The 21,967-nt window shown below is 40.6% G+C and overlaps 1 protein-coding gene across 6 annotated transcripts in view; it reads left to right on the top strand.

The window, feature by feature from the left end:
• The window catches only part of BLNK (B cell linker), a 156,834-nt gene that overhangs the window by 87,331 nt on the left and 47,536 nt on the right, over nucleotides 1-21,967 (top strand). For 2 of the 6 annotated variants that reach the window (XM_075216178.1, XM_075216177.1), the window contains exon 1: nucleotides 15,498-15,740. The exons of 3 other annotated variants lie outside the window; for them this stretch is intronic. In XM_075216178.1, coding sequence (XP_075072279.1) covers nucleotides 15,694-15,740 — 47 coding nt within the window. In that variant the 5' untranslated portion in view covers nucleotides 15,498-15,693. Of the gene's footprint in view, nucleotides 1-14,676; nucleotides 14,730-15,497; nucleotides 15,741-21,967 lie in introns of those variants that run through there. One more of the 6 variants, XM_075216176.1, reaches the window with a different exon arrangement.

The following is a 21,967-nucleotide window of genomic DNA, read 5'->3' as shown; positions in this document are numbered from 1 at the left end:
TCCCGCTTGATATTTTCAGGCATGGGGCGCAATTAGTTTGTGAGGGTCCTTGTTGTGTGCAAGCCCCAGAGCTAGTTCCCTGGCTGCTATAAAGCAAGACTGTACACTGGTGTGGAGCCATGGTCTATACAGGCACAGTGATTGTATTGTATACGTGTGGTACAATACTGCATGCTAGCATGCTGTTGTACTGTATGAGAAAATACTGTATATTGGCATCATATGAGCGCAATGTGGCTGTACATCAGTAATGAGGGCTTGGAAAATGAGCAGTTGTGAAAATGGTAACAATGATGGGCTTATATTTAATCTTTGCTATTAACGTTTAATGTTAAACCTTGACTAGCAGTGATTTCTGCATCAATACCAGTCAGACAGAGGTGCATCATGCTACCTCTTTGGGATTAAAGTGTGGCAGACACAAGGACAGTTAGATCCAGGGGATTATTTGGTTACAGAATTGCTGACAGATAGAATGTAATTGTGCCTGTGATCACAGGTACTATCACGAGTGTTGCCTAGCCCTTAAAGTATTGCTTAAACTATGTCTGTGGACGAGGTCTTGTACTCCATGTTTGTCTATATTGTGGCCTCACAACTTTTTTAACTGGTTTAATAACATACCTATGTGCTGTGAGGAAGATAAGAAGGTGAAATACTTTGTGTGAGTGTATGTTATAAAATTGTAGCTATAAAATATTTTAGAGGGGTCACTTAATTGTGCATCACTTAATGCTTATTGCTGAACTTGTTGTGGTCTGTTCTGTAGTGTGGTTATTGCTGTACTATATGTACTGCTGTCATGCTGGGAGAGTGTGTAAGTGCTCAGTCCCAGTGCTTTCACTATTGCATCAAACCTCCAAATGTTTAGAGGCTGAGAAAAAAACTTTGCTCTTTTCACAGCAGAGCGGTAGCCTGATGTGGGGCCCCTGGGGTGAGTTAGGGAACTGCTTAGCAGCTTTTTATCAGCACCTTGCAGGTGTTACTCCTGATTACCAGAAACTTGCTAACTGGTTGTAAAACCTGAAAATGGCCTTCTAAATGGAGCCCACCCTTCTCTCTCCATTTATACCCCAGGGAACTTAACCAGATTTTCCAGAAGCTGAACACACTCTGCCTGGGGCTTTAGAGTACATGAGATAGAAGCCTGGGAAATATATCTCTGTGATTTACCAACATCCTAGTGCTTCTGTCATACTATGCATAGTCTTATATGACTAAAAATACCTGTTTATATTAATGTGAAGCATCTCTGTGGGCCTATCCAGTGTTAATCCTGCCAACAGAAAGTACTATATTTACAGGAAGCGCTTAGATTCAATAAATAGTAAGCAAGACATACAGAATTACGTTATGCAGATAATATTTCTTATCTGGATTTATGTTTATCTTCCAACTACCTGTTTTATGCGATTAATTGCCTTGTCATATTGTGCTCAGTTTTGGTATGCCACCTACATATTTCAGTATATACCGTGATCTAGATTAGTGTTTTAATAATTTTGACACTGAAGCTTACATCCACACCAATGTATATAGCAGGGCTTAATATGACCTTCTAGATAGGAAATAAATGTGCATTGCATTCTCATAGGTATTCGAAGCCCTTCTCCCCACAGAGTATCACTGTACTGGACAAGTTTTAATCATTTTAATCTAATCAACACTAAAGCCACAGTGTTCATTGGATTGCTGCATCAGCCATCCAATCATAGACCTCCATAGCTGCTCGTAGGGAGAGGGCAGGCTCCTGGGGAACATTACACAGAATGCAGTTCTTCATTACATCACTATTACTATTGGATACACTGGTATCAATGATGCTTTACTGAGGTCAGAACCAGTTGTATTTCTATCACTCGTTAATTCCATACAAGGGCTCACCAGATGATGGGATATCAAAGTGACTGAGAAAAGAACTATTATAATTCGAGGAACAATACTGCATCAATGCGAGATAGAAAAGAAAATCATGTTTAATGCAATAAGAAGGATTTTGAAAGAGCAACGTTGAAGATCTATGTTTTTATTGGCTACAAGTACAGCATTGATCACAGCTTCGGACAATGAGACATTGTGTGTGTGTGTGTGAGGCAGATGGAATACTCAGCAAGCAAAGCTGACTATACAGCCATGTTCTTCATCTGGTCAAGTCCCAGAATTAGATCAAGGGCATCTTTATTTGGATAATAGTTTCTATATCCAGGTTGTCTATATACAGGTTTCTCAACCATTTCAATCAGGGGATCAGAAATTAATTTTAAAATGAGAATGTGACAGGTTTGTATGTGTGTGAGACAATGGGGTGTATTGTGAGCAAAATAGATACCGGTAGTTTATAGGAAACTAACATTTCAGAAGAAAACAAGGAGGTTTTACCCATAGCAACCAACCCAATGCCAGCTATCATTTATCTAGTACAAGATAGATAGAGAATAGATAGTAAGATTGACTGCTATAACCAACACCTCCTATTTTCCTTTTTTAAATGTCGTAGTAAATCTCCCCCTATATGTGTTTTATATGAATGGGCCTGTACATGTCCTCCTGCGAGTTTTATTAAGTATATTGCTTTATCTATCTTTTACGCTTTCAAACCTTGTCTTTATATCATCAGGCAGAGTTGTTTAGCATGTTGCCCTGGGACATAACCCTGAACTGCTCCTTGGATACAATTCTGAGGGTGAATAACCACTTTGATCATCAGTCCCCTAAGACGGGCAAATTGGAAGGACAGAAGGTTAGATTGGAGATGTAGAGTTGTAATGTGACCTGAGGGTAGTAGGTCAGTTTGGTCTCTGTATTTTGGGTATTGTGCTCTCAGAGCCATGTATTACTGAATAGGCTGTGTCAGGTGCCAGACACTGTGCACCATTAATGTCTGTTTCACTGTGAATCACAGCGCTGCTACCCGCTAGCTCAGATACACTGTTCTAGGTGAATAAAGAGCTGGTTGCAGAGTAATCACACACTGCCGATGCTAAGGCAGATTTTTTGTTAAAAGTTAAAATCAGTTATCCAATTAATACGTGGACTGTGTTGCTCTTAGAGAAAAGATCAGCCAAGAACCCAACAATAAATGAAAGAAATATATCTATTTATTATATACAATTTAGAATGGAAATAAATGCTTATTCTTTCCATTTTCTCATACATAGCCATTCGTTTAATATATTTCCTTCTGCAGTTTTACTTAGTATTCAGCCATGGTCCTATTTTCAGGAGACCTTAATGAACTCCCCCTGCAAAGGGACTGTGACCTCAACCATTTTGTTAATTGTGGCAGGCACAGAGGAATGTATATGTAGAAATAGTATTATGGTATCCCCCTGTACAGTCCATGTGCACGATACCTCTCGGTCTACTCTCCATCATATGTTCTGTCCTTGTCGCTCTATGAATTTCCTATATGCTGACGTATGCTGGCAGATGAATGAGAGGTGGGTGGTTCATGCAAAGCATGAAGGCAAAAGATTGTTATTCTGTGGGAACTATTCTGTTCTCATAGATTGTATCTAATAAACAATGCACAATAGGCAGTAGTGTTCAGAGTCTGATTGTCCAATAGGCTGACTAGGTTGCAGCCTAGGGTGTGAGGCTTTTGGGTCGCCCAAAATTGTGACAGGGGGAGCTATAAACTAAAACTCATTTTTTAAAGAGAAGAGTTGTTCTCCAAAGTAAAAAGAAAACATGAAAGAAAAATGTAGTAAGGTTTAATCTTGACGTATTCCCAATGTAAAGGCTGAAGACAATGAGTCATCCTGGGGCGAGCGCTTGAGGATAAGAGAGTAGGAGAGACAAGAAGGGCGACAATCGAGACAGCCCCCAACCCCTTTGCATCTTCACCCCGGTAGTGCTCATTCATGCCTCCGCAGTACGATACACAGTTCTGAGTGTGATGAAAACAAAATGAGTGACAAAGATTACTGTGACCCATTTATAAAGCCAAGGGGGGGAGCTACTATTGTATTCATAGCGCCTGATTTATTTTTGTATTTACTATTGTATTAGCCTAGAGCGACTTGAACCCTTTATCAGGCCCTGGTAGTGTTTACAAAATGTTCCATTCAGGTCTGTCAAGGACTTTTTCTTTAGCACACCTGAAGCACTTTGATCACAGATGATGCTTGCAACTACTGGAGCTTCATTATCGGTGCTGCACCTCTGACCGTGGTTGACTTTAATGAAAGGTCACAGAGTTGAGTGTTTAAAATGAATGTTGAGAGACACTAGTGATTTAGGGTTTGTACACATAGGCATCTAGTCTGACCCGAGATGGGTTCAACTGCAACAAAATGCACCACGAAACTGGTAGCACTGTTAACATGGTTCCCTATGGAGGCAGCCTGTGTGCAGAAGAGTTTGCAGTTCCAACACAATGTAAGAAAATAGAGCACGCACTACTGCAGAACATTTAGAGGCATTTAAAAAACTACATTACGACATAAATCATTCAGACTAATGGGGCTCAGCTTTAAAGCAGAGGATATTTTTATTTATGACATCTCGTACGGAAAGGAAATGCAGCAACAAAAGCTCCTCTGTGTGATATACCACTTGCTGGGTGATGCCATAGATTGCCCGGTACTGTTGGAGCATCCTGTCACGTCAGTAACACAGAGTCACTGGTCACATTACAGGCAAGTTCTCCAGCCCAGTGTCTGAAGACCCCGAGGTTAGTATACTTACCAGCATTGGACAAATTGTGTACTACACTGACACTAGAGAAACCATGCACGGCTGGCACAGCTGACTACTACTAGCAATATGTTCCAGCACACTGCACATACAAGACACACGGGCATGATTCAATAAGTAACTTAAATGCCAATACTTGGCGTATTTTGTGTAAAGTTGTTCTGCGCATGCCCAGAAGCGGACTATACGCCAGTGAAGGCAAGTGCATCCAATTCGTCTTCTAACACCAAGGACACTTACGGCAGTCTACCATGTCAAGGGCGGGACAGGGGATGGAAGGGGCCTATGCATATAGTCAATGTAGAGTAAGAGTGTGCCAAGGCTGAGCGCACATGACTTTATTTTTGCAAAGGTCAATGACTAACAGCAGGCAATGACATAGTGAATAACAACAAGCACATGACACTCAAAGAACAGCACAAAATGTTTGTTCTGTGTTCTGATGGGACTTATATATACCTATGTGTTGTGCTTATCCTGCAGTGTATCTGTCTGCTTACTGAAAGTGCCTTATAGGCGAACATACTTATATCTGTATCCAACTAGCAATGTTTTCTTGTTAAATACGGGTATACCTGCTTGCATTTTCTGTGCATTTTGAAAAACACAAATTGCGTACCTGAATCTGGCCAATAGGCTCTACTCGGGACAAGGGTGACCCGCCTGGGAGACACTGCATGAAATTGTATTACTATATTTATTTTATACACAATTAAAAAGGTACAAAATAAAAACCTACAATGTTATTTACCAATAATTTTCTTTTCACTAAAACCACTCCAACTTGGCATACCATACTTGTTACCTTTTTAAAATAATTTAAATAATTTCCAGATGGGATTTCTTTCCCATTAGGGATGCCCCTTCCAGCACAGTGCCGCTTACATATGATTTTATACCTTTGCCACATGATAATAAGTCTTCTGGTTAATCATATTGTCTAGTACAAAATTAGCTCCTAAGTGAGTACCTCCCAACTGTCCCGATTTAAGAGGTCTGTCCCACCGTCCTGACTGTCGGATTGCTGGGAGTTAAGGGTGTGCCAAGGTTGAGCGCTTGCGCAACCTTTGCCGTTCACCGCCCCATTGCTCAGCAGCGCTGAATGACTGCAATACACGTGAGCTTTTAGGTGAGGAGGCCTCTGATGAAACCGCCCCCAAAGAGACAGAGAAACACATAAGGTTTCCTCTAGCTGGCAAGTGTATCAGTCTACTCAGCTTACTATTACCAGTGTGCACTGTGGTTTTTTTCATACCTGGACTCCTTTCAGCTTCAAAGAAGCCGAACTATCAACTGGTTACAAGATACAAAAACTATATATTGTGGACAGCAGATTCTTTTGGCTTCTTGATTGTTGTCTAATGGACTGTTTTTGTTATCTTTAAATATTAATGGGTATATTTCCTAATCTGGATGGATGGACTCTCTTTTTGCACCTTATATTCAATGAAAGGTGCTCTATATAGGGGCAGCCTACCAGTGCCCCTATCATAATGTAGCCACGCCCCCTTTTATGTGCGCACTGCTAGATTCCGATTGAAGGACTTCAAAAGTTTTGAGCTAGGTAAATGATACGATAGCAAACAAGCTATATTATCTGCAAAAACACAACTAGTGGTACATTTACTAAACTGTGGGTTTGAAAAAGTGGAGATGTTGCCTATAGCAACCAATCAGATTCTAGCTGTCATCTTGTAGACTGCACTAAATGAATAAAAGGTAGAATCTGATTGGTTGCCATAGACAACATCTCCACTCTTTCAACCCCACAGATTAGTAAATACACCTCCTAGTCTTTAAACTATTTAAGATGTGAATGTTACTAGCCTATTGTCAATTTGGATTTCATATTTAGCAATCTATAAAACGTAGTGGGGAAGGTTACAGGGGATTAAGTACAAAGGCGCACCTTTATCAGCAATGACAAATTCCATAAGAACTTTGATTTAATCTTATGATACATAACACAACGCACATTAATCCTCCTGGAATACATTCTCCCAACTACAGTGCATTTTGTTAGCAGAAAATCCTTACACTGCAGATATTCCAGGATCAGACATTGCTCTTCACAGACCGGCTTCATACATTATATCTGGATAAGTCTAATCATTTCAGAGCTCATCCCAACTAGTGATAAAATAGCTGCAATTATTTGTTCAGTTAAAGGGAAAATAAACCCGAAAAGGTTTTCATACAGGTGAAAGCGTTACATGGGTAACACACCCTGATGTACCTCCTATCCATAATATCTGTTGCTACCATGATGACATCTGACCAAGCAGGTGTTACTGAGCGGTATATACCGAGAGCAGGCATGCTTTGTCTAGCTTTAGAAACTGGAGTATTTAACTAGGTAAATAATATACAACTGAATACACCTTGCTGCCACCAGCAGAGTGTATTTGCTGTCAGTGATGTAAATGACAAGTAAACCCTGAATAAACACTTTCATATAACTCTGTCATTACAAATATGTCCGTGTCCCCTCTCCGCCTAATGAGTTGGCCTTCCATACAGCAACTTGGGGCTCCAGCTTCGGCTGGATATCTCAGCGTGCAAATATAGTGGGTTTTCTACCCCTTTAAAAAACATGACCGTGAATAACTTTCTCAGTGTGTATCTCGCTATCTTCAAAGAGCAGTGCAGACACAGATGTCATTTCTGTAAGTTTCCACAAAGAATACTGTGTGTAGGTTTGTGGCACTTTTTTTGAACCATTGGAAACATCAGAGATCTGTTACGTCTTGGGACAGTTTGTCAACCAGATCTAGGCTTAGAGTTAGGATTTAGGGCTCTTTGAGATGGGTGTTTAGTCAGAATTTGCTCACACAGTGATCCAACCAGAACAGAACATGGATAAACAGTTCCGAATATGACTCAAGCTTCGGGATCATTGATCCTACTGCTTGCTCTGCTTTTCAGACGATCATTTTCACAAGTCAGCGCCAAACGCTGGAAAATTAAGCATGCTCGATTTTCCGTCATTTAGAAATGAAAAGTGGTTAACAAATTAGTGATTTTTTAAGTCACATTAGATACTTGGGACTGGTCTGGCCCTGTGTCAAGATTATGTAAGAGTTAGGATATGGGAGTTACGAACACTTATGCTAAAGTTAAGATAAGTACTATTTTTACATTTGTTTTATTCTTGCAGAAGTTAGGATCACCTTAGAGTAGGTGTGCTCTAACCTGTGTTGTGAAACTACAAGTCCCAGCATGCTTTGTCAATAGATAGCCAGACGATAACTAGCAGGGCATGCTGGGACATGTAGTTTCACAACAGCTAGGGGGCCACAGGTTGGCTAGGCCTGCCTTAGAGGATACCCCTCTTTTAAATGGAGAGGAGAGAGACCAGGAGGTTCTGATACAAGTTCTTTTAGGTCTCTGTCTATCTAGGCTCTATAGCTCGGAAGTCTGCCAACTTTTTATCATTGGCTTCAGGGAGATCCCGGGGGAGGTAATTGTGCAGGGGTGGGGCTTGACAAATCGCATTATTTTGGCCCTGCCCCTAAACGATTGTCACAATTTTGGCCAATGACAGCAGGGGCGGGGCTAAGATGACACAATATTTGCATCATTAAGCCCCATCCCCCGCCACTTATCTATTGTGGGGCGAGAACCGGGAGGTTGCCTTGCTCTCCCGGGAGCCCGGAAAGTCTCCCAGAAATGTGGGAGTCTCCCGGACATTCTGGGAGAGTAGGCAACTTTGCGTTAAAGAAAAGAAGCTAATGAATCTCTAGAGACTGAAGTGTCTTTTACATTTCTGTCTCCATTACTGAATTCATGATGTCTTACCTGTCAGTCTTTGATTAATTCTTGGTCTCCATGAAAATGGCCACCTCCATAGGCATCAATACATGGACATAGGACACAATTTCTGAACTGTCAGACTAACAATGTACCCTCATATTAATGGGAACAAGGCAAATGCTCCTTTTCCTATTTATTAAAAGCAGCCTCATGCATGTCTCCCGAGATATAAATTACCCTGACATGCTCTGTGATATGTGTTATATTTACTCTGAACAGGCTCCTGCAGGCTTCAATATATGAAGGATTACTGGACCTATTTATTAAAAACATGCTTCCTTCTCACTATCTACCAAAGGCTGCTGGGCTGTCACCAGCAGTAGTCCCTGATATGCAAGAACTGGAGATAATGAAAGGATAAAATGCTTTATTATTTACAAAAAGCCTTTTTGCAAAGGTAAATGTTTTTTTAAAAAAAATTGATGTTTTCATATATATCTTTATTTATTTGATTTTTGATTTTTTTTCCCGACAAAATGGAAGTGAAAGCATAAATTTGGGCTTTCAGTCTCACTGTGCTTGGGTAAGCAAGGTCGCAGGTCAGTCATGCGCATGTTCCCCGAGATTGGCCTGGCGGAGTGGTGAATGCAGCCTCACCACAACTGCTAAGGCGTCACTTCAATTGAGGTGATAACAAATTTTCTAACACTGCGGACGCAGAAAGTCTGTGTTATGACAGCAGATAATAATTGGTGACATATGTCAGTATTATAAACATATAATATACATCTAATATAATCTATGCTCATAGGGTTTCCTACTCATTAAAGAAGGAAGATCTTCTTACATATTTTTATGCTGATTTATACTCTCACCCTGCTTAAAATACATTATTATTAAATGTGAACTAACAACTGTGCCATTGTGGCACCTCTGTAATTCTCCTTTTATTTTTAAATATAGTTATCCTTGCTATACACACCCACAAAAGAGAAGATGATGTGGTGAAATAGTTTATATTTAACACATAATTGCATCATCTAACATGGAGTGATTGTCAGAACAGCTCTGTTCACAGATGAAATAATGTATAACTTACTGCACACTGACATATTTATGTAAAAGTTCCTTCCACTACCCATGTCACTGACATCAATAAACAGATCAGAGCCCTGTCAGTGGTCATGTATGTACTGTGGGTTTTATATATTAAATAGTGTCAGTATGAAAAATGTTCTACCATCGCTTACCTCAGCAACAGAAAATCTTCCCTCGCCGCTATATAACATTACATTTTCACAGGTAGCAGCTGAGTGCACTTACCCCGGAGTGGGAGTCTGTGTGGCTAGCCAGGTCATGCATAGTGGTACTGGAGGCCTAGACTTAGACTTCCAGTTCCACTTTCCAAAAAAGAGTAGAAAAATAAAATGTAAAAGAAGCAGTAAAAAAATGTTTTTTTCACATATATAATTTATGAAAATATGTTGTATTTCTTAGTTGCCTATTCTCCCACAATGCCTAGGAGACTCTTGAATTTCTGGGAGTCCTCCCGGACTCCCGGGAGAGCATGGTAACCTACCAGCTATTACCCACTTCACTAGTGAAGTGGGTGGTGGCAGGGCTTAGTGACGCAATTCACGCGTCATCGTGGCCCCTGTCCCCTGCTGTAATAGGCTAAGATACTAAAGTACGCTTAGGGGGTGGGCCACAATGATGTAACTCGCATAGCTCCACCCCCACATGCCCACCTGCCCCGGGATCTCCTGAAGGCCAAAACAAAGAAGTTTCCAAGTATGCTGTATTTAAATAAATTAAGCATGCTTTCAGCCATTACCTCCTGCTACAAGTACTACCACTGCCCATGGTAAATAGGCTTCCCCCCTATGCAGCTTCATCAGAGGCCCTCTGATAGGTTGGCACCAGCATTACTCAGTGAGAGCTACCACTGGCCTGCAGGCTTTGATAAATAGGGAGAAGCCCAATATCCAGCGAAAAACTCACATTTTCACTGGATCTAGGGCTTGTTTCCAGCTGATAAATAGATCCCTGTATCCTCCATGCAGCCACTTTTCATTTTGTTGTAGTCATGCACTTGCTGTATGGCTTCCTGAGGGACTGAGCTTGTTGACAACTTGCTGCTGTGAGGGCTTGAACCCCTGGTCATTCAGTATCCTTGAGATGTTCCCATAAACAGTTGTATCTTTCACTGTGCCAGTAATTTGTTTTTTCTTATCTGCCACCATCACTTCCGTTCTGCAGCATATAGAACACATCATCAGAGGGCGTTTCCGCCCCACCAGTGCGCTGCTTTTAACAGAAACTGGGTCTAATAACCCGGTAACACCTATCAGACTCCAACACGGGACTAACTCTGGTCCCCCAATTCACACCGACACACGACCTGGGTTATTCCCAGGTCTATGCCTCTGTGTGAAAGGGGTAATAGAGAGGATTGCAGCCTTCTCCAAATTGGGCCCTTCCATGTGCTGGGCGTGATTCTTTCAGGGACACCTCCAGTGCAGAGAATGTGGTCCCAGAGGTGGGGCGTCCACAGTTAATATAAGGCGGGGGATTTCTTTTTTACGTTTTTTCACGGAAAATGTGAATTTATCTTTTACATTGATTATATGCCTTGTACATGTCTGCTTGTTCCTACACTGACTGTGTTACTGCCTGGATTCATGGGCAAATAAACCCTTTCATTACTATATTCCATTTATAATATGTCTGATTCTGCCCCAGTTTAAGCTGGTATCTTGGAAGCTTTTTTTGCAGCCATTATATTGTTATCCTTTTATTGTTTACTCTGCATTTTTAAATAAACACTGATGTCCTTGAATTAGGGGTGTGCACCGGCCACTTTTAGCGTTTTGTGTTTTGGGTTCTGATTAGCTGGAGGTTCTGGGTTCTGATTTGTTTTGCCAAAACACATGACGAAAGGTTTTGGTTCTGATTTAGGGTTTTGGGTTCTGATTTATTTTTAAAAAAGCATAAAAAGTGCTAAAATCCAGTTTTTTGTTTTTTTTCACTCCTACGCCATTATTAACCTCAATAACATTCAATAACAATCATTTACACTAATTTCCAGTCTATTCAGAACACCTCACACCTCACAATATTGTTTTAAGTCCAAAACGTTGCACCGAGGTAGCTGGATGTCTAAGCTAAGCGACACAAGTGGGCGGCACAAACACGTGGCCCATCGTAGGTGGCTGTGTAGGCTTGAATGGCCTTTTTCTGCTCCTCCATCCTCTGCAGCATATAGAGGGTGGAGTTCTAGCGCGTCATTACCTCTTGTTTTCGATGATGACAGGGCATTTTCATTATTTTTTTTATATCGCAGCAACAGTGAACGTAGTTTAATATCTGATACGCAGCTATCTGGACTGCGTAGTGGAGTGGCCCCGGTACCCAATTTGGTACCGGGGCCACAATACCTCCTCCAACTGGTCTGAATTCCACTGCACAGATGGCGGACACCGGATGCACGTCTAACACCAACATAGCTGTTACAGCCGCAGTTATCCGCTCTGCAATAGGGTGACTACTGTCGTACTTAGTGCTCATGGCAAACGACTGTTGGACGGTCAACGGTTTAGTGAAAGACGTAGCGTTCTTACGACTTCCCCTCTGGGAAGATGACCGACTACCAGCAGCAACAGCAGCAGTGGCAGTAGTAGGCGTAGCGCTGCAGGATCCTCCGGAAGAATCCCGGATTGAAGAGGACTCAGTCTGGCTGGTGACATGGCCTGCAGGACTAAATCTGATGGAGATCATGGAATTTTTGTACTTCATTATATGCAGCACATGTTGTATTACAGTAATATTTTTTAAATACTGCTGGAACAGTGAACAATTTTTAATAGATTGCAGTATTAATGTTTCTGTACTGCAAGAAAGAACAGTGAACAATTTTTAATAGATTGCAGTATTAATTTTTCTGGACTGCAAGAAAGAACAGTGAACAATTTTTAATAGATTGCAGTATTAATGTTTCTGGACTGCAAGAAAGAACTGTGAACAATTTTAAATAGATTGCAGTATTAATGTTTCTGGACTGCAAGAATTTTTTTTATACTTTTTTGAATTTTTTTTTAAATGATTTTTTATAAAAAAAATTTCTTTTTTTTTTTTTCTTTTTTTGAAGATTTTTTAATAATTTTAAAATAACTATGCACTTAGCAGAACAAAGCACAGGGCAGAAGCACCACTGGACTCAGCAAGGACAGAGCACTGGACTGATGCACCACTGGACTCAGCAAGGACAGAGCACTGGACTGATGCACCACTGGACTCAGCAAGGACAGAGCACTGGACTGATGCACCACTGGACTCAGCAAGGACAGAGCACTGGACTGATGCACCACTGGACTCAGCAAGGACAGAGCACTGGACTGATGCACCACTGGACTCAGCAAGGACAGAGCACTGGACTGATGCACCACTGGACTCAGCAAGGACAGAGCACTGGACTGATGCACCACTGGACTCAGCAAGGACAGAGCACTGGACTGATGCACCACTGGACTCAGCAAGGACAGAGCACTGGACTGATGCACCACTGGACTCAGCAAGGACAGAGCACTGGACTGATGCACCACTGGACTCAGCAAGGACAGAGCACTGGACTGATGCACCACTGGACTCAGCAAGGACAGAGCACTGGACTGATGCACCACTGGACTCAGCAAGGACAGAGCACTGGACTGATGCACCACTGGACTCAGCAAGGACAGAGCACTGGACTGATGCACCACTGGACTCAGCAAGGACAGAGCACTGGACTGATGCACCACTGGACTCAGCAAGGACAGAGCACTGGACTGATGCACCACTGGACTCAGCAAGGACAGAGCACTGGACTGATGCACCACTGGACTCAGCAAGGACAGAGCACTGGACTGATGCACCACTGGACTCAGCAAGGACAGAGCACTGGACTGATGCACCACTGGACTCAGCAAGGACAGAGCACTGGACTGATGCACCACTGGACTCAGCAAGGACAGAGCACTGGACTGATGCACCACTGGACTCAGCAAGGACAGAGCACTAGACACAAGTAAAGAGCACCACTACCCTACACACCCTCCATCTTCCCTGATGTCAGACGAAATGAAGATGGCGGCCGCAAGGTGAGTATTTATGACATCCGAGTCTCGCGAGATCCGACGCGAGACTTGGATGTCATAGCCTCGGTTTGGCTTCGTTTGGCACCCGGAAGTTCCCGAACAGTGCTCGGATCACATCGGATCCGCACTGTCCGGGTGGGCTCGGATTAGCGGAATCCGAGCCCGCTCATCCTTACCTTGAATGCAACATAACTGTTTGTTTGTCATTGAAATCACGTGCAAATAACTTGAGGTTTATAATCTAGAAACATACAGAGATCTATTATCTGGAATGCTTTGGAACTTTTCCATCATTTGGAGCATCATAATTAAAATACACTAAATTATATTTTAAAAGGTCTCTTGTATTTCCCTACGCCATCTCTGGCATTGCCTTTCTTATCACATTTTTAGCTGTACTGTTCGCAGTGACTATAGAAGGAAACTTTCAGTGATAATGTCAGTGTAAATTATAATACTATTGAAAAGCAACATTTATTTAATTTTCTTTCTGTTTTTTTTCTTTTTCAAAATTTCTGGATTTCCAGATAACAGATTCCATTCATGAATGTCAAATTTAGGGCTAGATTTACTAAACTGCGGGTTTGAAAATGTGTAGATGTTGCCTATAGCAACCAATCAGATTCTACCTGTCATTTTGTAGAGTGTACTAAATAAATGACAGCTAGAATCTGATTGGTTGCCATAGGCAACATCTCCACTTTTTCAAACCTATATAAAAAATTACCATTTTCCTTGGTTTGCTGTTTCAGGCTGCTATAAATCATTTATAATTCTGCAGGATTCGCACCATAGCAACCAAAATCACATGGTTTTAGAATACTCTACAGCAGGCCTGTCCAACCTCCAAGTGTTGTGAAACTACAAGTCCCAGCATGCCCTTCCAGCTATCAACTGGTTGTCTACCGGCAAAGCATGCTGGGAGTTGTAGTTTCACAACACCTAGAGGGCCGCAGGTTGGACAGGCCTGCTCTACAGAGCTCAATCTGCTCTGTGAAATCCTCCCACTCTACCATCACATCATATGCTGTGAATAAGTATGTGTGTGACAGGCAGCCATTTTGTGATTGCCGTCCAGAGAGATTTTGAAAAGGAGATGCTTTGTAGGATGGCAGTTAAGAAAAACGACAGATACATGCTTAAAAGGTACTTAACTCACTATTGAAGGAAACAAAGGCTATGTGAGATTGCTGCTTAAAGTAGAAAAAACTTGAATACCTTGGATTGTTTTAGCATTTGGCTCAGAGGCGTCTCATCTTCCAAATGTTGCTGTGAAGAGCTTATAAGGTTAGGGGTCCACTCCTGTCCCCCACAGTTCTACCTCTAAATTGGACCTGTCCCCTACACACAGCAAAGGAATCCTCTTTGTGGGCTGAAGTACTAGGCAGCCTATCTTGCTGGGAACCAGTGACATCACTGAAGCACTGCCTGCTTAACATTCATGAGTCCTGACATATTCATGAAGCACTGATTCCTAGTGGGCTACATAATCATGAATATTAGTTCAGGGCACAAAATGGCTGCTTCCAGTGTGCAGGTGACAGAGATAAGTCAATATACTGACTGCAGAAGCAACAATTAAATTTGCAGTCTACACAAATTCCCGCAATACTAAACACCAGTAGCATCATAACAAAATAACTGTAGTATCACAATCTACTTTTTACAATTAAATCAATGGTAAAATCCAATTATATTTTACCACAATGTCTTAATTTGTAACTTCATAAGCATTTTTCCTTTAAAAATGTATTAGCTAATAGATTAATAAATCTATTATATACCTTCCTAAATCACTTTTGTCAGCAGGAAAATGAGCTAGCTACAGGTGCAGTGTCACACCCTCACAGGTAAAAAAAACAAAATGTTTGTATAGGATAATTCATGAGCTGGATGGGCAGGGAATTGGTCATGTGACCGAACAGAAACTTGAGAGTTGACTGTCTGATCTTGCAAGTTTTACTTCTCCTGTGAGATGAGTAAAACGTCTATTACATGTTAGAGAGAGGAGAGCACAGCGGACACATCGTGTAAGGAAATGTGCTCTCTGTCCAGGGCAGGAATAACACACTGACAGCCTTGCACATGATACTTCCAGCACTTGGACACAATGGATAAACTCAATAAGATTGCAGCTCCTGCTGGTCAGAAGTTCAGGTGAGGAGATATTTGTTTCCTGTTCAACAACTTTACAACTGGATCTCTCATTGTGCAATAAAAAAAAACACATTGCCTTCCTTATTAAGCAGTATTCCTGGCTAGGTTGATTTTTCTAGCTCTGAATTTTATTGTACAGATAGCAATGTGTATCTTTCATCTTTTGCATGTTTAGATCCAGTGGCAAAACTGTAAATACTTTAAAACAGAAATATGATATTAAAAGTATGAAATGAAACTTTGCTTTTTCGAACTGAAAAATGCTAAGGGGTTAAAGTAAAATTGTAAACTAATTGAGTGCTGGAGTCTATTAAAAACGTATTTGCATTGTAGATCACAGGTTTTTTTAATTGCATATAACAATATGTTGTAATTTTGAATTCAAAATAGAATTTGCTCAATTTCATTTTCTTCTGGTTGATGTGGCTGCGGGCATCTAGGTTAGTGTTAACAGCAGTTGCCATGGTAACAAGTTACAAAGAAAACGATTAATCCGTTGGATATTTGGGTGATATCATTGGTAAAAAAAAAAAAAAAAAAATTAGTACATAAGGAAACATGTTTTGCAGTTATACCTGTTTTGAGACCGTGTCTTGTCTTGTTTTCATTTAGCCCTGTAAGAGAAATGCACACAAAAGTACAAAAACAAAAGGGTACAAGAAAAGCAATGGAAGCATATAAATCAAATACAAAAAATGAAAAAGCCAGAGAATAGCAATACTAAAAATATATGAGTGTGTTTCTAAACTGTGTACCCCATGAAACAAAACCGTGGTATCCAAATAGTAAGTTTTACAAACAAATGAGACTATTACAAATTGGGTGTGTATTTGGGGGGGAACCAACATGTTGTCCCTTCTTGAGATTAACTCACACAGGCCATTGGCCACTTTCTGGTAAAACCAAGTTTTTTTTTTTATGAGTTTATCTATCCAGTAAGCGATGGCGGTTCATTGAACACACATACACTATGTGTGGACATTAAAAGCAATAGGAGCTTCTAGTCTTTGGCGAAACAAACAGGTGGAATCAAATCAAAATCTCTTTTCGTTTTAAAGACGTTGCGAGCAATTTGCGTTTTTGTCGGCCATAGCAACCGTGATACAACGTGTTTATTCACAAAGTTGTTCAACAATGCTAAGAAGTATTATGTTGATGGTGATTATTTAGTACTAATTTGATAATGCGATAAATACACTCTTAGGGATAAATGTATCAAGCTGTGAGTTTCTGGCGGGTTTGAAGAGTGGAGATGTTGCCTATAGCAACCAGATTCTAGCTGTCATTTTGTAGAATGTTCTAAATAAATAACTACAATCTGGTTGCTATAGGCAACATCCACACTCTTCAAACCTGCCGGAATCTAGCAGCTTGATACATTTACCCCTTAAGGTTCAAAGCAGTTATACATACAGGAGCTCAGGAAGAATATATTCTAAAGCAAAGTTAGATAACATGAGAGTCCGGTGTTATAGATATTAGCATGTTCTGGATACTAGAATGCCTCTAAATCACCCGAATTATTTTTCTTTTAAAACCGTTCCTTCTCCAGTGTAACCATAAGGAGATTATATTAGTTATAAAAAATGAATCATGTGCCCCTTAAACCTCTGGTGTTCTCAGCCACAAAGTCTCTATGCAGGTGTTAGAGAAGCTCAGCACCAGACGTCTACAGAAAGCAGCTCTGATTAATTTGAAACCATTTAAAGTCCCTCTTCCCTTAATTGGAGACATATATTACCCTTGGGGCTAGATTTACTAAGCTGCGGGTTTGAAAAATTGGGGATGTTGCCTATAGCAACCAATCAGATTCTAGCTTTCATTTTGTAGAAGGTACTGAATAAATGAAAGCTAGAATCTGATTGGTTGCTATAGGCAACAACCCCACTTTTTCAAACCCGCAGCTTAGTAAATCTAGCCCTTAATCTCAGTAATAAATTAAAACTACATTTAATTTAAGAACAACACCAATCTGTAATAATATATTGGCAGGCATTTTACTGTTAGGTAAACAAGTGTTACAAGTTGTAACAAAGGAATTTGACTATCCAATGGGACTTCTTGGTGGCCAGATATTCCACCAGCTTTTGAAAGTTAGGTACTTAGTCTGGAAAAGGCACAATGCAATACTGCCGAGAGGTTTCCATCTGTCAATCTGTTGCACTAGTTAGTTTTTTTAATGGGTCGCATGAAGGATAATGTCTGTTCAGAGGTGTAAGGCTGGGTACACACTACAGGAAACTTCTCCCGATACGATATCGTTGATGATTTTACCTATGACTTAAAGTCACGATCAGCATGTCGATTCGTGTGTACACACTGTACACGTTTTACAAGATTTTACACAATTTGCCTTCAGATCTGTGCTCTTCATCTGTCATAACCATTGGCTGAAAAGATTGTGACTCTGTAACCTCTATGGAGGTCTGCCTACACTGCTGGTTGTGAGTGCGTAGACAATGCAATATTGGAACGACATTGTTAGATCGCTGCCCAAGATTTTTAGTCCGTTTACAAAATCAAAACGAACGATACGATTATCTTTGGAACAATAATTGGTTGCTATAGGCAACATCTCCACTTTTTCAAACCTGCAGTTTAGTAAATATACCCCCAAGGCTTGAAATGGGTTCTCAAAAAACCACTACTTCACAAAAGCCTGCCAGCTCTCTCAACCTACCCCTAATGGCTCATCACCACACTTGCCTTCTCTCGCGGATTGTCCAAATCATAACAGGGGCTACGGTGATGCGATGGAATCACCACACCCCTTCCCACATTGCTTTGTTTTGTTTCTGTATGATCCTGAAAAAGTCTTGATTAGTGTTACTGCCATAACAGTGGGTGTACCTGATATGGGGCCAATGTATTCTGCATGGCCAGACCACTTGTCTCTTATGGTTTGTTAATCACAAAGGCAGGGCCGGCAGTTGTCTAAGGCCCAAGCTCTGAAAGTGCCCCTAATTCTGCCCATAAACGAGTCAGGGTAAAATGCCACCTAGAGCTAGATTTACTAAGCTGCGGGTTTGAAAAAGTGGAGATGTTGCCTATAGCAACCAATCAGATTCTAGCTGTAATTTTGTAGAAAGTACCAATTAAATGAAAGCTAGAATCTGATTGGTTGCTATAGGCAACATCCCCACTTTTTGAAACCTGCAGCTTAGTAAATCTAGCCCCTAGTGGAAGAGAGTGGCAATGTTTATTCTTGTGTGTTGAGTTGGGATATGCTAGCGCTGGGTAGCGTTGTATGACGTAAATCACAGCCAATTCCTGGTCTTAGCAAGTGCCTCAAAAACATTTGTAAGTAATTTCCCCACAGCCAAATTTACCCAGCAACAGATGGTGATCAGCCGATTGGAACGCCCGTTCCTAAGAACAGAGGAGTTAAATCATCTACAGTGGCCCCAAGTTACATGAGTAAATTATTCTTGTAGAATTAAATCTTTTCGCTCTAAAACCAGTAACTTCTTATGTAGGGACAGAGCTAGCATCTTTCATTCATAAATTACATTTACAGCTCACATTTCATATTACAATACTTTTGCAGGGTTATGATGCTTCCATTATTTTATAAGTTCTTATTTTGCTTGGTTTGCATATACTGTCATGCGCTATTATTATTTGGTTTGGACCAGAGTTGGGATGAAATATGATGGATGTAATTCACTAGATTTCATTCCTACTTTGTACCTCTAGTATTATGCTTAGTGTGGTTTTCATGTACAGTTGAAGCATTATGGGGCCCCATCTTATATCTCTGTCTTGGGCCCCATGAAGTGTAAAACAGATCAGACTCTGGGATCAGACAGTGGGTGGACCTGGAGAAGAGTGGAATGTAAACCGCTTTGCGTAGCATATATTGTGTGACCTCTCTCTGTGCATGCCCACAGATAAACGTGCTAGTGTTTACGCCTATGCAGATCGCAAGCATGCTCACTTGTGCCAGCTTGTAAAGGTATGACAGGTAGGAAGGGGGTATTCCAATGACAACAGTTAGGTGTCTGTATTGGCGGAACTGATAATCGAGAGCTGATGCAGAGACGCCTTTCACAGCTGAATTATTTGCACCAGCCTAGCGGTTGATACAGGTTGACGATGATCGCCAGTAAGAGCTAACCGCTTCTGATTGACTGTGAATTCACCTCTGAAGCTGCTGAGTTTTCTTCATTGCTTGTGCATATATTATGAGATTTTGTGTGAGTAGCTAAAAAAAAAAAAAAAGAATAGTTTTACTGATTTCATGCATACACGAGAAGGAAGGTCATATCCGCTATATTGTTTGAAACCTACTATCGAATGCAGGTTTCGCTGCGAAAAAAAAGTTCACAAAGTTTTATTGCTCTTGGAACCTGGTTCTGTGTATGCGTTATGTAGGTGTATGTACGCTTGCCGCAGTTCTGGTGCACGTACTACAGCTGCAGCGCTGGATGCACAGTGAGGTGCGTGGGTCTCAGCAAGGAGGCTGATACGCTATTTCTACCTCTAAATTTTTGGGTGGTAAATTGCCTAGATTCTTCTACATCACACGACGCATAAGATTTGACTGTACTAAAGACTAGTTAGAGTCTCCATAGTTCACTAGAGATGGTCCCTTAAAATTATTGGCATCAAAGTTTCCTCGATAACAGCCATTCTGAGATTTAATAAAAAATATATGCCTCAATTTTATTGAATCACATGAAGTCATTAGGTGTTATTTCATAGTGCAAATATATAGTAATCTTAAAAGACAAATTTGCTTTATAAAAAAGGGGCTTATAAAATTAATTACCCACGTTCCGGATTGGACAGAACCTCCTCTCCTGAAACCCCCTTGACTCAACTTTGATTCAACTTCCAAATAGAACCTGATGCGCGCATAATAATATGTGATAGTCCCAGTGTGATGACCTGTCAGCAACCACCTGAAGCATTGGCATAATTCGGGTGTCTGGCCTGACATTACGCTGTACTACAGTCTATCCCGCACTAGTTTCTTATCCGATCTCCCTGACACAGAAGAAAAGTGTAAAATAGAAGGGATCCCAGCCCCGCCCTGGTTGTGGAAAATTATTTCTTTTAAAACACTTTGTAAAAAGTTAATTTATTTCCCTCCTTTAATTGCTTTTAAATAATTTGTAACTTCCCCCCACCCAATTTCTTTCAGTGAGCACAACTGCATCAAAATCACATTTTAAGATAATAACTTCAAAAAATCTGCAATTTTAGAATCATTAGTTAAACGTAGACATAATTTATATAGCTTCATTTCAAGATATTACTGTTTAAAATGTGTTTTCTGGAGAGTATCAAACGATACTAACAATGTTCTAATTGTAAGAACACAAAACCATTGCAGCTTTATGTCAGTGATTTTGCTAATACTTATCAGTACATTGCAGCTGGGCACATCAAGACAGGTGTTCAGGGAAAAGCTACATTAAGTTAAAGGTGATATTACTATTTTTTTTTTTTTTGTACACCAGCCAGACCTTCCCTGTGTAATTACAAAACTGCTGGCTCGGAGGAAAGAAATCCGAAAGATTACTAAAGTAGTCATTTTTACATTGTCCGGGGACCACTGAGAATGCAGTAATCACGTCAATGTACATTTGAAACTATATAAGCTAGAATAATTATAATGATAATTATGATTATTATAACAAGCACCTGTAAACTAAGAACATGTCAGCAAAAGTGGTGTTGTGTTGGATTTATCTGCTGTCTGGCATTCCAAGTTTTAGACTGCTATAATAACATATGATAGAGAACCGCACAGTTCTCTATCCTCTACCAACAACAGTTCTTCCAGGTCAAAGATCTGAATAGCTCACAAACTGAATAGCTCAGTGATTCATTGGGTATGTCAGCCTAATAGCTTGTGTTTAATTTGTAATGATTTCGGGTAAAAAATAAATATACTATTAACACTCAGAGAAATAAATATAAAAGTTTCAGGAGTTTCTACAACAAGGAACGATTATCAAAGCACATGGTATCGTCACATTTGATTTTTAAATCAGACTAAAAATGTTGTTCAAAGATGGAACAATGTCGTTCCAATTCTGCAGTGTGTATGCGCTCCGGACCGGCAGTGTACATAGATCTCTATGGAGTGTTCAGAGTCACGATCTTTTCAGCCGATGGTTATGACAGATGAAGAGACAGATTGTGTGTAAATCGTGTAAGACAAGTTTAGTGTGTACACAGGAATCAGCATGCTGCTCGGGACTTTTTTTTTTTTTTTC

Source organism: Mixophyes fleayi, chromosome 6, assembly GCF_038048845.1.
Source record: "Mixophyes fleayi isolate aMixFle1 chromosome 6, aMixFle1.hap1, whole genome shotgun sequence".
Lineage (NCBI taxonomy): Eukaryota > Metazoa > Chordata > Amphibia > Anura > Limnodynastidae > Mixophyes > Mixophyes fleayi.
This window is presented reverse-complemented; position numbering and strand designations above follow the sequence as displayed.